The 12,263-nt window shown below is 47.2% G+C and overlaps 1 protein-coding gene across 2 annotated transcripts in view; it reads left to right on the top strand.

The window, feature by feature from the left end:
* Positions 1 to 280: 280 nt before the first annotated feature.
* CACNG2 (calcium voltage-gated channel auxiliary subunit gamma 2) overlaps positions 281 to 12,263 on the top strand; it is a 51,871-nt gene continuing 39,888 nt past the window's right edge. The window contains exons 1-2 of one of the 2 annotated variants that reach the window (XM_066550340.1): positions 282 to 584; positions 1,129 to 1,274. In XM_066550340.1, coding sequence (XP_066406437.1) covers positions 1,133 to 1,274 — 142 coding nt within the window. In that variant the 5' untranslated portion in view covers positions 282 to 584; positions 1,129 to 1,132. Of the gene's footprint in view, positions 1,275 to 12,263 lie in introns of both variants that reach the window. The other variant, XM_066550339.1, reaches the window with a different exon arrangement.

Below are 12,263 nucleotides of genomic sequence, written 5' to 3'. Positions count from 1 at the left end.
GCCGCCCGGGGAGCTGTCCTGCAGCACCGCCGGCCAGCGCCGACACCGACACCGCCGCCGCCGCCGCCGCCGCCGCCGCTGTCGCTGCCGCGGGGGAGCCGTCCAGCGCCGCGCCGCCAACGCCGCCGCCGCCGCCGGCTTGATGCAGTAGCGGGGCCCGGGAGTCGCCGGGGGCCGCCGCGGGGCAGGGGGTGCCGCAGCCGGGCTCCTCTCCGCGACCCCCGCCCGGGAGGGGTCGCCGCGCCTGTCCCCCTCCTCCCCCTCCCCAATCCCCCCTTCCAGGAGCCCCCCTCTCTCCTCGCCCACCTCCGCCGGGAGCGAGCGCCGCGGCTGTGCGGAAAAGCCATGGGAGGCAAGACCTCGGCACCTGTTCAGCTGAAATCAAGGGCTTACAGTATACTGGGCACTCTGGCTTGGTGGTAGGAGCGAGCAAAAGGAAGGAGAAGCAAGCAAGAAAAAGTGAGAGAGGATTGGAGCGACTGCCGCTGCCGGGAAAAAAAAAAAAATAAAAACCCAAGGAAGATAACTGGGAAGGAAAAGGATTTTCATGGCGCAGGCTGCAGAGCTAAGCAAGAAGACTGAAGGTTGCATCTCTGCTCTTACAGTCTCTAACTGTCTAGGTCCAGATAATGAGAGATTGTGTTGAGGATGCTGCTGCTGCTCCCCTGTTCACTGTGGAAGCCATCTCCAAATTAGCCATTACATATGGAAACTGGAGACCAGAATTTTAGAAAAAGGGATTAAGGCGTCTCATTTTGGGGGGGGTTCTCTCTTTATTTGTTTGGTTTTTCTTGGTTCTTTTCTCTCTTCTTTTTTTCTTTTTCCTTTTTCCTTTTTTTATATTTCAACCAGAACGTTTGCGATTTAAAAGGCAAGCCTCTTCCCGTGTGGTCTTTCTAATTTACACTCTTTTCCGTGGGCTTTCTTACCTCCCTTTTTTGATATCTATCTCTCTCTCTCTATACCCATTATCTTATTAGTCGGAATTATTATTCTTTTATTTTATTAAACACACACACCCCAAGAATCAGAAGGCGGTTGGGTATTTGTATAATGAAGAATTATGGGGCTCTTTGACAGAGGTGTTCAGATGCTTTTAACCACCGTTGGTGCTTTCGCTGCCTTCAGCCTGATGACCATAGCTGTGGGGACCGACTACTGGCTTTACTCCAGAGGGGTTTGCAAGACTAAAACTGTCAGTGAGAACGAAACCAGCAAAAAGAACGAGGAAGTCATGACCCATTCTGGATTATGGAGAACCTGCTGCCTAGAAGGTATTTGATTCTGGACCTCCACACCCCCCCCCCCCCACCCCTTCCTCTCCCACCACCCCACGTTTCTCCCTCCCCCCCCCAATAAATCCCTCCACATTCCACCATTTTCTCACTTCATTCCTTTCACGGTGCATTGAGAGTGGTGGGCTCAGTTACTCAGAGCACAGAGGCAAGAAGACAGGCAAAACATTCACTGTTCTGTTCCCTTCTCCTTCTTCTTTCCCACCCTCCCCACTCCCACCTTCTCCAAAAATTCACTTCCTCCCTCCAACTAGAATAATGTGTGTGTTACAAAACCACCAAGGGATCCTTTCAAAAAGCAACTGTGCAGTCTGCCTGTCTTCAGCTTGTTTGTATTGCCTGGGTAAGCAATGCCAAAATGCTGTGTTATTGCCGTGCTCCGACTGCAACCAGAGAGTGAAATAATTGCTCTCTTTGCACAAGGCTTATTTGCAAAGACAAGACTGTGAGTGAGGGGCAATGTGGGGAGGACGTGATTGCAAAGCACTTTGGATGCAATTTAGTTCACTTTAGGAAGGAAAAAGAGAGAAAGGGAAGCAACCGTGCTATATCCAAAATGTCTCATTCAGAATGATACCAGTCATCTCAAACAGAGTTCAGAGCATTTTGTAATATCTGTAGGCAACCACATCTCACTGGGCTGAATGCAGAGGGGTCTAGTTTTCTGCTGATTGGTTTGGTTTGGGGCTGGGGTTTTTCCCCAGTTTGTTTGTTGTTGAGAGGTGGGTTTTGTTTGGGGTTGGTTTTGGGGTTTTTGGTTGTTTTTTTCTAAGGTTTATGGTAAAGGCTTAAAATAAACAGGTCTCTGAATGGAGAAATCAGCTGAAGTCTGATGTGGTGAATCTGAACAGCAACTCAGTGACATGTCTGATGACAGAAGAGACACCACTGCAGCCAACTTCTGGAATCAGACATTCTAAAGGGAGAGGGAAAGAAAAGAGGGGCCAGTGATTCGCTTTTAAATATGTGTTGCTGAGTACTGCTATTGGCGTACATGTGGGCTGGGGAGGTGGTCTCCAGCCTGCGCTGGAGGGAGAGGGGCAAGCGATGTAAATGCACGGTTTGTGTTACACACGTAGTGAGGAGAGAGTGAGAGAACAGGAGCGCCCATTAGAGCCCGTTGTGAAAGCCCTATTTGTAAATCAGCTCCCAGCTGGACAGTGGGCTGCTGGGGTTCATGGGCATGCAGGGATAGGATCGGTGCCTGCTGGTGTCCACTGGAGCTGGGTGTGCCTGGAGCTCCCTGTCGGGAGAGAACGGCAAGTGGGTACCGCAGAAATTATTTTCTTAACCCAGCACTGGGAGATGGAAGGCAGGGGGAAGGGGGAAATAAACTATGTATGTTTTGATGTCTCTCACCAAAGAAAGCTAAAGCTGCTATTTGGAAATGGTTGTGTCCAGGAAGAAGCATGAATTTCCCCCCCGTTCTTGGTGCAAATGGTTGAGTGATGGCTGGACATGTTTTGAATAGCTAAGTGACTTCATTGAGCGATGGTCTATTTGACGCATACTGCATTTAGTGCCCTTTGTCAACCCAAACTGCTGCCTTTTAACATATCCTGCAGAGGAGCTCTATGCTGAATACTATATGCTGTATCCACGCCAGAAAATCAATAGCAGTAAATTAATGGGGGATGTTTTAAACACACTTGCTCACACACACGCACAGATTTCCTGCAAATAGATAAATACATAGAGGTATATATTAATAAAAAATGAAAAGCCTTTCACACAGATATTCATTACAATCAGGGAAGGAGACATCTCCTTAATTAAAAATTAATGAGAGAGAGGGGAAAAAAAAAAGCCCAAATGCAAAGCCATGCAGGAAAGAGAGGCTGCAGGGATGAGCTCCCTTCCTGAGCCATGTCCCCAAGCTGGAAGCGGAGGGAGGCTGGGGTTGAGATAGAAGGTATGAGGACCCCAGCCAGGAGAGGCAGTGAATTCAGATCATGTCTATCTGCCCACAGAGCCGTACCCAGAGGGACGCGGTCTGAGGGGGAGGAGGAAGGGGCGGGTGAGGTTTGTCAGATTGGAGGAGCTCGGGGCTCCTTCTCCTTTACATCTGACAGGACCCCACAGGCACTGTTGAGAAGTGGCTTGCATGGCAAAAGAATGTGCCAGGATGCTTCCAATTAAAAGCTTTGAAGTGCCCCCAGCCTCCACAATGTTATGCTGCCAGCCCAGGTTCCCTGCCCTCCCTGCTGATGCTCTCCAGTGGGCTAAAACCCTCATAGCCCTGCATGAACGGCACGAAATTCAGCCTGAGCACAACCTGCATGGCCCTGGCAGGGTGCTCTCACTCACCCCACATGTGTGAGGGTCGGGCTGGCCCAATCCCTCAGCCCCTCAATGCTGGCCAGCAGCAGCAAGTGGGGTAGGAGGGTGCAATGCACCACAGGGGAGCTGAGCCCAGCTCTGAGTGCCATGCCTGAGGGCACCGGTTGCACTAAAACTTGGATAAAGACTTTGTTTCAGGAGCATCTCAGCAGAAGGCAAAACCATCCCCATGGGCATGCGCTGAGCAGGGCCTGAGCATGGATTTGCCTCGTGAGGTGGCACAGCATAGGTTTGGCACTGGCACTGCTGGGATGCCTCTTCTTGGCTTCCTGCAGCCCCACAGCCTGCATGGGTTGCTGGCTGGCACTCCCTTGGTCCCAGGACAGCACAGCCAAATATCCCCACCAGCCCTTGGATGGCAGGGCTCTTACTGTCATGCCTGATCAACTTAGTTGGGGGGTATCTTCTTTCTTGTCATAAGGAATCAGAACTGCGTCCCTGGTTGATTCCCTCTCCCTGGTGAAAGCTTCCTGCTGGTGAACAGGAGAGAGAAGGATGCAGCAAAGACTCCTTTCCCCCATGACACATAGAGTGGGTAGATTTATGGAGGAAAGAGCTTCATCTCAGGAGGCTGTAAAAAGGACAAAAACCTTGGTCTGTGCACAGCCTCCCCATGGTGTGGCAGAGGGACCTGATAGAGGATGTGGGGCAGGCACTCTTCTCCCTGGGGCAGATGTCAGAGCAGGTCTGTAGGGTGAGGGAGGTAGTGAAGAGGAGGGCAGGAGGCTTTGTAACAAGAAAATAATCAAAGGAGGAGTTCAAACTGCCATCTGCTACTGGTAGGAAGCCTCTGATAATGTTGCCTTCATTTCTGGAAACGTGGAGGAACGCTGGCATTAGTCAACACTGTAGGCTGTCAGAGATGGTGGACACCTCATGTTCAAGTTATCATACTAAATTGTCTTTTCTCTTCTTGGCCAAGAGATCCAGTAGCAAAAATGGATGTGAGTACTTATCTTGGTCTCTATGCAGAGACACATTGTTGTTAGAATTGCAAGCTCCTCTTGGAGAATTTCATTCCCAGGCTTTCAATTTTTGGGTTTCCCTCTCTTCAATCATTCTATTCCCTACAATGGACTTTCAGCCAGCACTTTCAGATCTTTGTATTACTTCAAAGAAGAGTGTAATTTGGGAAGTTCCTCCTCTATTGGGATTTCTTTACCCCCTTTCTTGTGTCCTACAGATAGCCCCTGTTCCACGGTGGGACTCAAGCAGACAGGTGGTGTCAGTTCACATTACTGCAGATCATGCTTCTGATTTTTTTCCCTAATCTTCCTCCAGATGATTCTCTCTTAGACTTTGGGGTTGCCCAAATGTATCTCTGGGCGATTCAAAAGTCACTGCCCTTCAAGAAAAATTTCTCCACCCTTTAGCTGTATAGGCACAAAACACACACGAACACTGAACAATTGAGATCTGCAAGCTCATGCCCCACATGGATGCTGAACCTCTTACAACTTTGAAATGGCTGCGGATATTCCAGCCTAATTCCTTCTTGGCACTGAATGTTTTAAAACCGCTTTTTATTATGAGTGATGCCCTGTCTAATTCTTTCATTAGCTCCTGTAGATCTCCTACAGGATCTCAAAAAGTGAGGGACGATGCCTTATCAGGGTCTTATGAAGCAAGCAAATGAAATGTATTTCGTATCTGTAGGTTATTGGTTTTGTCATGTTGTCATTATTATTAAGAAACGGATAGGTCTGGGAGGCTTTTGTACTGAGAAGGCTGGAGAGAAGAGTCCAGGGCAGGCAGGCATGAGTGATGCACATGGGGTTAGACATCCCTGTAGATCTGACTGGTGTGAAGGCAAGTAATTGAATGGATGTTGGTGGAGAAAATAATTCCTGCCTAGAGACCCTTCCCAAGGAGAATTAATGAGCTGATCTGTTCCCTTTCCAGCTTGTTATATCTGAACAGTGCATGAGAGCTAAGTGCAGATCCAGTGCTTGCAAAAATGAAGAGCTGACAGCAAAGTGAGGCAGGGCACAGGCAGTGGACAAGCTTCTGCCAGACAATTCTGGCGCTGCGTCGCTTCTTCTCACTGCCTTCTCCCACTGCTGTTTGTTCCTGGTGCACCTCTTTCCTTTCACATCCATTTTATATGTAGGTTTTTTCCCTGTTTTCCCTCTTACCTTTCATGATTTTATTTCTTTCAGCTGTTGTTTCCTGTCAGTGTCCCTAGTTTTGCTCTCAGAATTGCCTGCCGTCCTACTTCCAAAGATCCACAAATCTACAAAGAGTCTTTTCCTTTCATCCTTGCTGACCTAATCCAGGGCCTTATCTGAAAATTCAATGCATGTAGCAGTAGATTAAATCATGGTCTCCATGTCTTCACAGTTCAGGACCAGGAGCATCCTAGCCCAGCCGTGAGATGCAGCAGGAGGAAATGACCAGGCACAGAGCTGATTGTTGTTGGCATTGCATCTAACGGGGAAAAAAGGATTCAAAACTGGACAGGCCTTGGGTGAAGAAGAAGAAAAAGATAAAGGATTTTAAAAAGTGGGGTGGCAGATGGTGAGGAAGAATTACTCAGGATCCCAGACTTGGGTGGGTTTGGTTCTCCTCTCAGCTTAAATTCACACCTGCCTGAAGTCACAGAGAAGACAGGCATGTGAGGGGTTGAGACCTGCAGGCTCAGCTCCTTTGTAAGATCTGACAAAGAAATGCTGTTCCTCACTAGTGAGTTGCTAGAACAGACTTCTAAATTGCTTTTAAATTATGAATCTTCCTGCTGACAGAGAAAGAGGAATGGGTTAATACTGTCCTGAAATGCACCAGAAATTGCCTTGCTGAAAAGAGTGAGAGTGAAATGCAGTGGGAGGGACATGGAGGTTCAGTGTGGCAGCAGTAATGTATAAAGAAATTACACAGAGATAGAACAAATGTCTCTTTGCCAGGGAGACCAGGAGCTATTCCTATCTAATGTTTCACTTTTAACCCATCCCTTTCCCCATGCAGCCCTCTGAGCCCCCGTCTCACTTGGTTGCGGTTTGGTATGATCTAAGCAAGAGTTTTGGGGGAGGAGAACCACTGAGGTTTGACAGCAGAATCTCCATATTTATTTAATTTAAAAGCAGTAGCGAGGCGGTTGCCGGGGGGAGCAGGGAACATTTCAGGCTCTCAGATGGCTCTGCCCCCTGCCCCTGTTTTAAGAGCAGATTCCCAATCAAGCATACCCGGTTTATCCCAGGGGGAGCCCTCGCTGCTCCATTCTGCGCTGCTTCTCCCTTCCATATCGCACTCGTTGACAGGGGATGTGCTGCTGCCTTCCTTTCACGGGCATGAAACCTTCCCCCTTGCAGGGGGCTCTCAAGGAGAGAAGGGGGCTGCTGCCGGAGGAATGGCTTACAGCAGGGGTCCTGCTTCATGCCCTCCCTGCTCAGCCCCCAGTCCAAGGCAGCAGCCAGCCAGTTAGGCAGCCTCTGCTTAGGCATATGCAGATCGCAGTGTAAATACAATACACTTAAAAGTTATTTTTCCCTTGCCTATATAACCCCAGCTTTTTCCTCACCCTCCATCTTTGACTCATTCTATCCATCTCCATTTTAATTTGTTCTCATTTCCCTCCCCTGTTTTTCCTCTTTATTTTTCTCTTTCATCTTTATGTCTCTTCTGTGCTTTCTCTCAAAAGCATCTTCTCCTTCATTATTTCTCCCTGTTTGTCTCCAAGTTCTCTGAGGCCCATCCCCCTTGCTCTGTTATATTATCCTATCTTATATTATCCTATCCTCTGTTATATTATCTTGTCCTTGCTCCTCTCCGTCCCCTTTGCTGATGCTGACGCATTTCTCTATCCTCTTTCCTCTTCTCCCTGCCATCATTTCCCCCTGTCTTTACCCCATCTTTCATATAGTCATTCCCTCCAGCTAAAGGACCCCATTCTTTTGGAGCTGTGCTGCCTGTGTGCTCTAAATAAACACTTTTCCATCCTCTTTCTGGCTGTCCCCCTCCTCCTTTCTCCAGCCAGTGCCCCCTCCTCCAAGCAGTGTATGACACCAGTTGCTGTCACTGTCTCCTCTTACTCGCAGCCCAGCTACCTCTGAGGGGGCTGAAACCCGAGCCCCTCCCTCTGCTCCCCTCATTGCTCACTGCCTGTGGTCAGTCCAAGCTCCCTCCACTTTGCTGCCTCCAACCTCCCATGGCCGGAGGGCTCACTGGCAGCTCAGCTGATGAGCTGGCTCATCTGCGTGCAGCCAGCAACTGGGCCGGAAGGAGCTCATGGCAGCCCTAAATGCCCTCCCTGGCAACCCTCAGACATGGATCAGGCCAGGATCCAAATGGAAAATAAGGGTCTCTCAAGCCATAACCCTGGGGCAGTTGTTGTGCACTGCAGTGAAGGATCTCTGGTTGTCAGGGAGAAGAGTCTCAGCGAGCAGTCATCCTTTTTGAACTGTTTTCAGGGGAATGATTTCCTCTGAGATTCTCAGGAATACCTAAGGTGGGAAGGTGAATGAGGCTGGGGGCTTCAAGCCCCATGGTTGTCTGAATGAACTTCTGTGAGGAGGGGCAGAGGATATCACTGGCTGGTGAGAAAAGGGGGACTGTGTACCACACAGGGCTCTACATGAACCATGGTGACTCACTGGGTGCCAGAGAAGGGGACACTGCTGTTAATGGTCTAATGGAGCACATGGCTGCAGACAGAAAACCCACCACCAGCAAGTCCCCAAGCATAAGGAGTGAAGCAAAGGGGACAGCAAGAGTGCAGAAGCAAGTGTTATCCAAGGGTGGGATGTTGCAAAGTCAAAATAGGGTTCATAAAAGGGGGACAGGGACAAGGAAGAGTAGGAAGGTTGTGTATGAAGGCTAGGCATGTTTGCCTGGAAAAAAAGAGGTAACTGAGAGGGAAAGTGATTGGATTGTGTTGAATAATGAATGGACTAGAGAAGGTGGATCAGTAGCTCTTGATTTCCCCATTTTGTAACACACAGACAAGAGGACCTGACATGAGTCACAGGAGACCCAGTTAAAGCTTTCTCATTTGATGCATATCAGGGCTGTGGAGCTCACTGCCACTGGAGCTCTCATGGCCAAGATTTTAACAACATTTAGCAAGCAAGTGGGCATTTACGACAGAGTTCACGAAAATTAAGCGTCCTCCTAATGGATGTGAACAGCATTTTGGGTGTTTTGTAATTCAGCAATTAAGCCAGTCGCCATAAAAAACTAGGATAACATTTCACAAGGGCAGTCTATCCCCTATCTGACTGCCATGTGGTTCTTGCCTCTTCCCTGAAACATTTGTCGGGGATTAAACAGAGCTCAGATTTACTTAGTCTGGCATTTCTTTTGTTTCTAGATGCTATGCTGTGCAGTTGCAATGTAAGATGCAAACTAGGCCTGCATTTCTGCTGGTGTCAATGACTGCCCTAATTTGACAAATTAACAGTGAGTTTAGGTATTTCTATCATATTTTGCTAGGAAAGATCTGGGATAGAGAGCAATTAAGAGCATATGGAATCAAATGGAGTCCTTTTTCTTCACACCCCAGGGTATAAAGTAAGTAGCTGGCAATGAAGGTGCTATATATGTGCAAAGAATTATTATTGTTGAAGTCCCTGCTTCACAGAAAGCAATAGGCTTTGGGTCTCTTTGATGCTATCACAACTAAATTAGAAACAAGGGTGTCTCTTTCCTCTTGTATCTGCGGAAATGATGACTGCACTGGCATGCAATGACGTACAACACTGTAGTGTTTCTATGCACAAGAGATGGAGGCCCAGTTCTCCCCTTGTTGCTCTGATGTGACCTCGGTGACTTGGATGGAGCCACGCTGCTTACGCTGCCTGTGTAGGCAAGGGGAGAGCGAGGCTGAGGAAGGGCTGTGCGTGCTTCCAGCATCCATGCCCCCAAGGTCACCGTGTGTCCCCGCTCTGACAGTGACATACCCAACCAACCAGGGGCTAAATTCACTTCTAGTGTGAGTGGGTGCGACAGCCCCAAAGGTAATGAGATTCTGCATTTATTTATGCCAGCTGTTCACCAAGTCCAGCAGTTCCTTCTTTAACTATTCCCATTTTCATCATCTTTCACCCTCATCAGGAAAATTTGATTTGGCTGCTTTTCCTGTGGGGTAAAAATTCTTATACAGATTCCTCACCTTGGATGGGTGAGTGTGTAAAATGGCAGAGGTGATCATGAACTTGCTGGCATTCACGTTTCTCTTTCTCTTCTTTCTGCATTTCTATCTTTATCTGAATCTCTCTTTTTTATTGACAGCTTTCTGTCTCCCAGACCTGTTTATTCTCCTTGTGTTACAGAAAAGCTCTCCCATCAAATTCCTCCCATAAAAGCTACTCAATCAGAGTTTTCATATCAAGCCCTTCAGTACAGGTAAAATCCACTTCTGTTTCTGTGGCACAGGTGACTAAAGTATTTATACTAGCTTCCTGTCAAATCTCTAACTCCCCAGAGAAGCATATGGACTTTATGCTGCATTTCCTATTCCCCCAGAGCATATACTCCTATCTTCTAGCTGTGAAAAACAGAAAATGAGGATGGTATACAAAAACTTGAGAATGCAATGTCATCCTATTCATGGGTAGGGATTTTTCTGATGTGTGTTTTTGCTAGAAGCAAACACCTATAAATTTCTGATTTAGCTTGTTGTATAAAGAATACATTCTGTCAAATAAAGAATAACACTATCCACCTCCGTTTCTTGGATTTTCTATCCCTTTCTGACTTTTCTCTTCCTATTTCTCAGTTTTCATTCTCCTTCTGAACATGATTTTTTTTTTTAGTGCTGGTTTTATTTTTCTCCTCCCACTCCTTCATAACAACATTTCATTCTTAAATTTGCTGTCACTAAGGGAACTTCTCTCTTTCTTCAGGTCTTGTTTATATCACCAGTGTAGCTGCAGTGAGATGGATAATGCTTGAACACTGAATATTTCCCAAGTTTATGGTTGTGTTCATTCAGTATCACAGATCACTGTGAATCAAGCGACTTTTCATCCAACCCTATTTGCTGACTTCTGCAACTTTACTGTGACCTGTCCATTGTAAACAGTAAATTTCCGAGAACTTGTTCCTGGAGCTTCATCTCTTCCTGAGGATGTTGCATAATATTTTTCTTTCTTAGTTCAATTTTTTCTTCACCTTTGGTTTTCATTTTTCTTCATTCTCTTGATCATTCTTCTTCAGAATTCGCTGTTTCTTCATCTCTTCTCTTTTTTCCACATCATCTCTCATGTGTGGATTTTTCTCCCACAGTCCTAACCCTTGATGATGTTTCCCCTCTTCCCTTTACATTTCTAGCCCATAGTCCTCCTGGGTAGGAGGAGGACTTGATCCCATCCCATCCAGCCTCTGTGGAGAGGTGGTGAAAAAGGACTGACAACTAAGTCTGTTCAAATGTGCATGTGTGCACATGTGCACACGTGCATCGCCTTTTCAGATATGATTGGTATGAAAGATGAAGTGGTTTGATTTTGACTTTTGCCTTTCAGGCAGCCATGAGGAGCCATTCCCAAATGTAGATACCCCCCAGAATTGCCTTCAGGGTACAGGGTCTCAAGGGACCAACCATCAGGAATTTCTGCTGCTTTGTTTTAGATTCAAGCATTGTCCTTTTCCTAAGGCTGAGGGTCATGGGTTTTTGAAGGGCAGCGGCAGAACCATGAAAGAAGGCATTTTTCTCTTGCTCATTTTTGAGTGAGGAGTGAATGAACTGTGATAAATATTTTTCTGTATATAACTAGAGCTGTCTCAAAGAAGTGGCAGAGGAAACAGATGGCAGAGGCCCTTTATAGGCAGCTGCTGTTGTCTCTTAAGGTGTCACCATCACAAGAAAAGTGGTTGTAATTGGGAGCTTCAAGATCTGAAAGGACTGAAAGGACTTGAGCAGAAAAGAATGTCATCCTGCCTGAAGGCAGGGGGGAGGGGGGTGGAAATTAAATATTCAGAGACAAAAAGTACAGGGAATGGGTTGGAGCCACTATGAAGTTTTACTGAATTTCACAACCACAGGATGGATGGTTTCCCTGTATTTGGGAATTCCTAATTGGCCACAGACAGTAGGAACATTTTTAGCAGGGTGAAGAGCTGTTTTAGTTTATTTTGGGGACAGCAAGAGGGGCCAGTGTCCAGTGGAAACACTTGAGTGAGAGACTGAGATCCCCACTGCACTGTGGAAATGCAGTTGGGCAGGAGTGAGGAAAGGTCCAGGAATAGCTATCTCCAGGCTCCTTTCTCCTCCAATTACTTCCAAGCAGTACTGCAGTGCATGCTTTTGGTATGGGGGATGCTACAGTTTGGTGTAGAAGCTTCTGTCCCAGATATTCCTCAAAATGCCTGCCTGGAGCCCTATGATCTCAGTGTATGCAGCACAGACAGAAATTGTAAGTTGACCTGTGAAATAACAGAAGTGGAGACATGTAGCTGCTCCCTAAAAAATAACCAGGCTTTTGTTCCTTCATATCTTCCAGGCTTGGGGGGATTGCACAATGGGCTAGACCTCTAAGTCTTCCAAACATGGAGTCATTTTAATCTTTCCTGCTGCTCATGTGTCTCCAAAAGTAGGAGCCATGTATTTCTTTCAAGGAAGAGAAAATACACAGAAAAAATTCAATAGGAGAATTTGGGAGGAAGCCTGGGAGGATGATAGGGTCTCTCATGAAATGC

The sequence above is a fragment of the Molothrus aeneus genome, chromosome 5 (genome assembly GCF_037042795.1).
Source record: "Molothrus aeneus isolate 106 chromosome 5, BPBGC_Maene_1.0, whole genome shotgun sequence".
NCBI lineage: Eukaryota > Metazoa > Chordata > Aves > Passeriformes > Icteridae > Molothrus > Molothrus aeneus.
The sequence above is the reverse complement of the archived record's forward strand: the minus strand, read 5'-3'. Positions and strand labels throughout refer to the sequence as shown.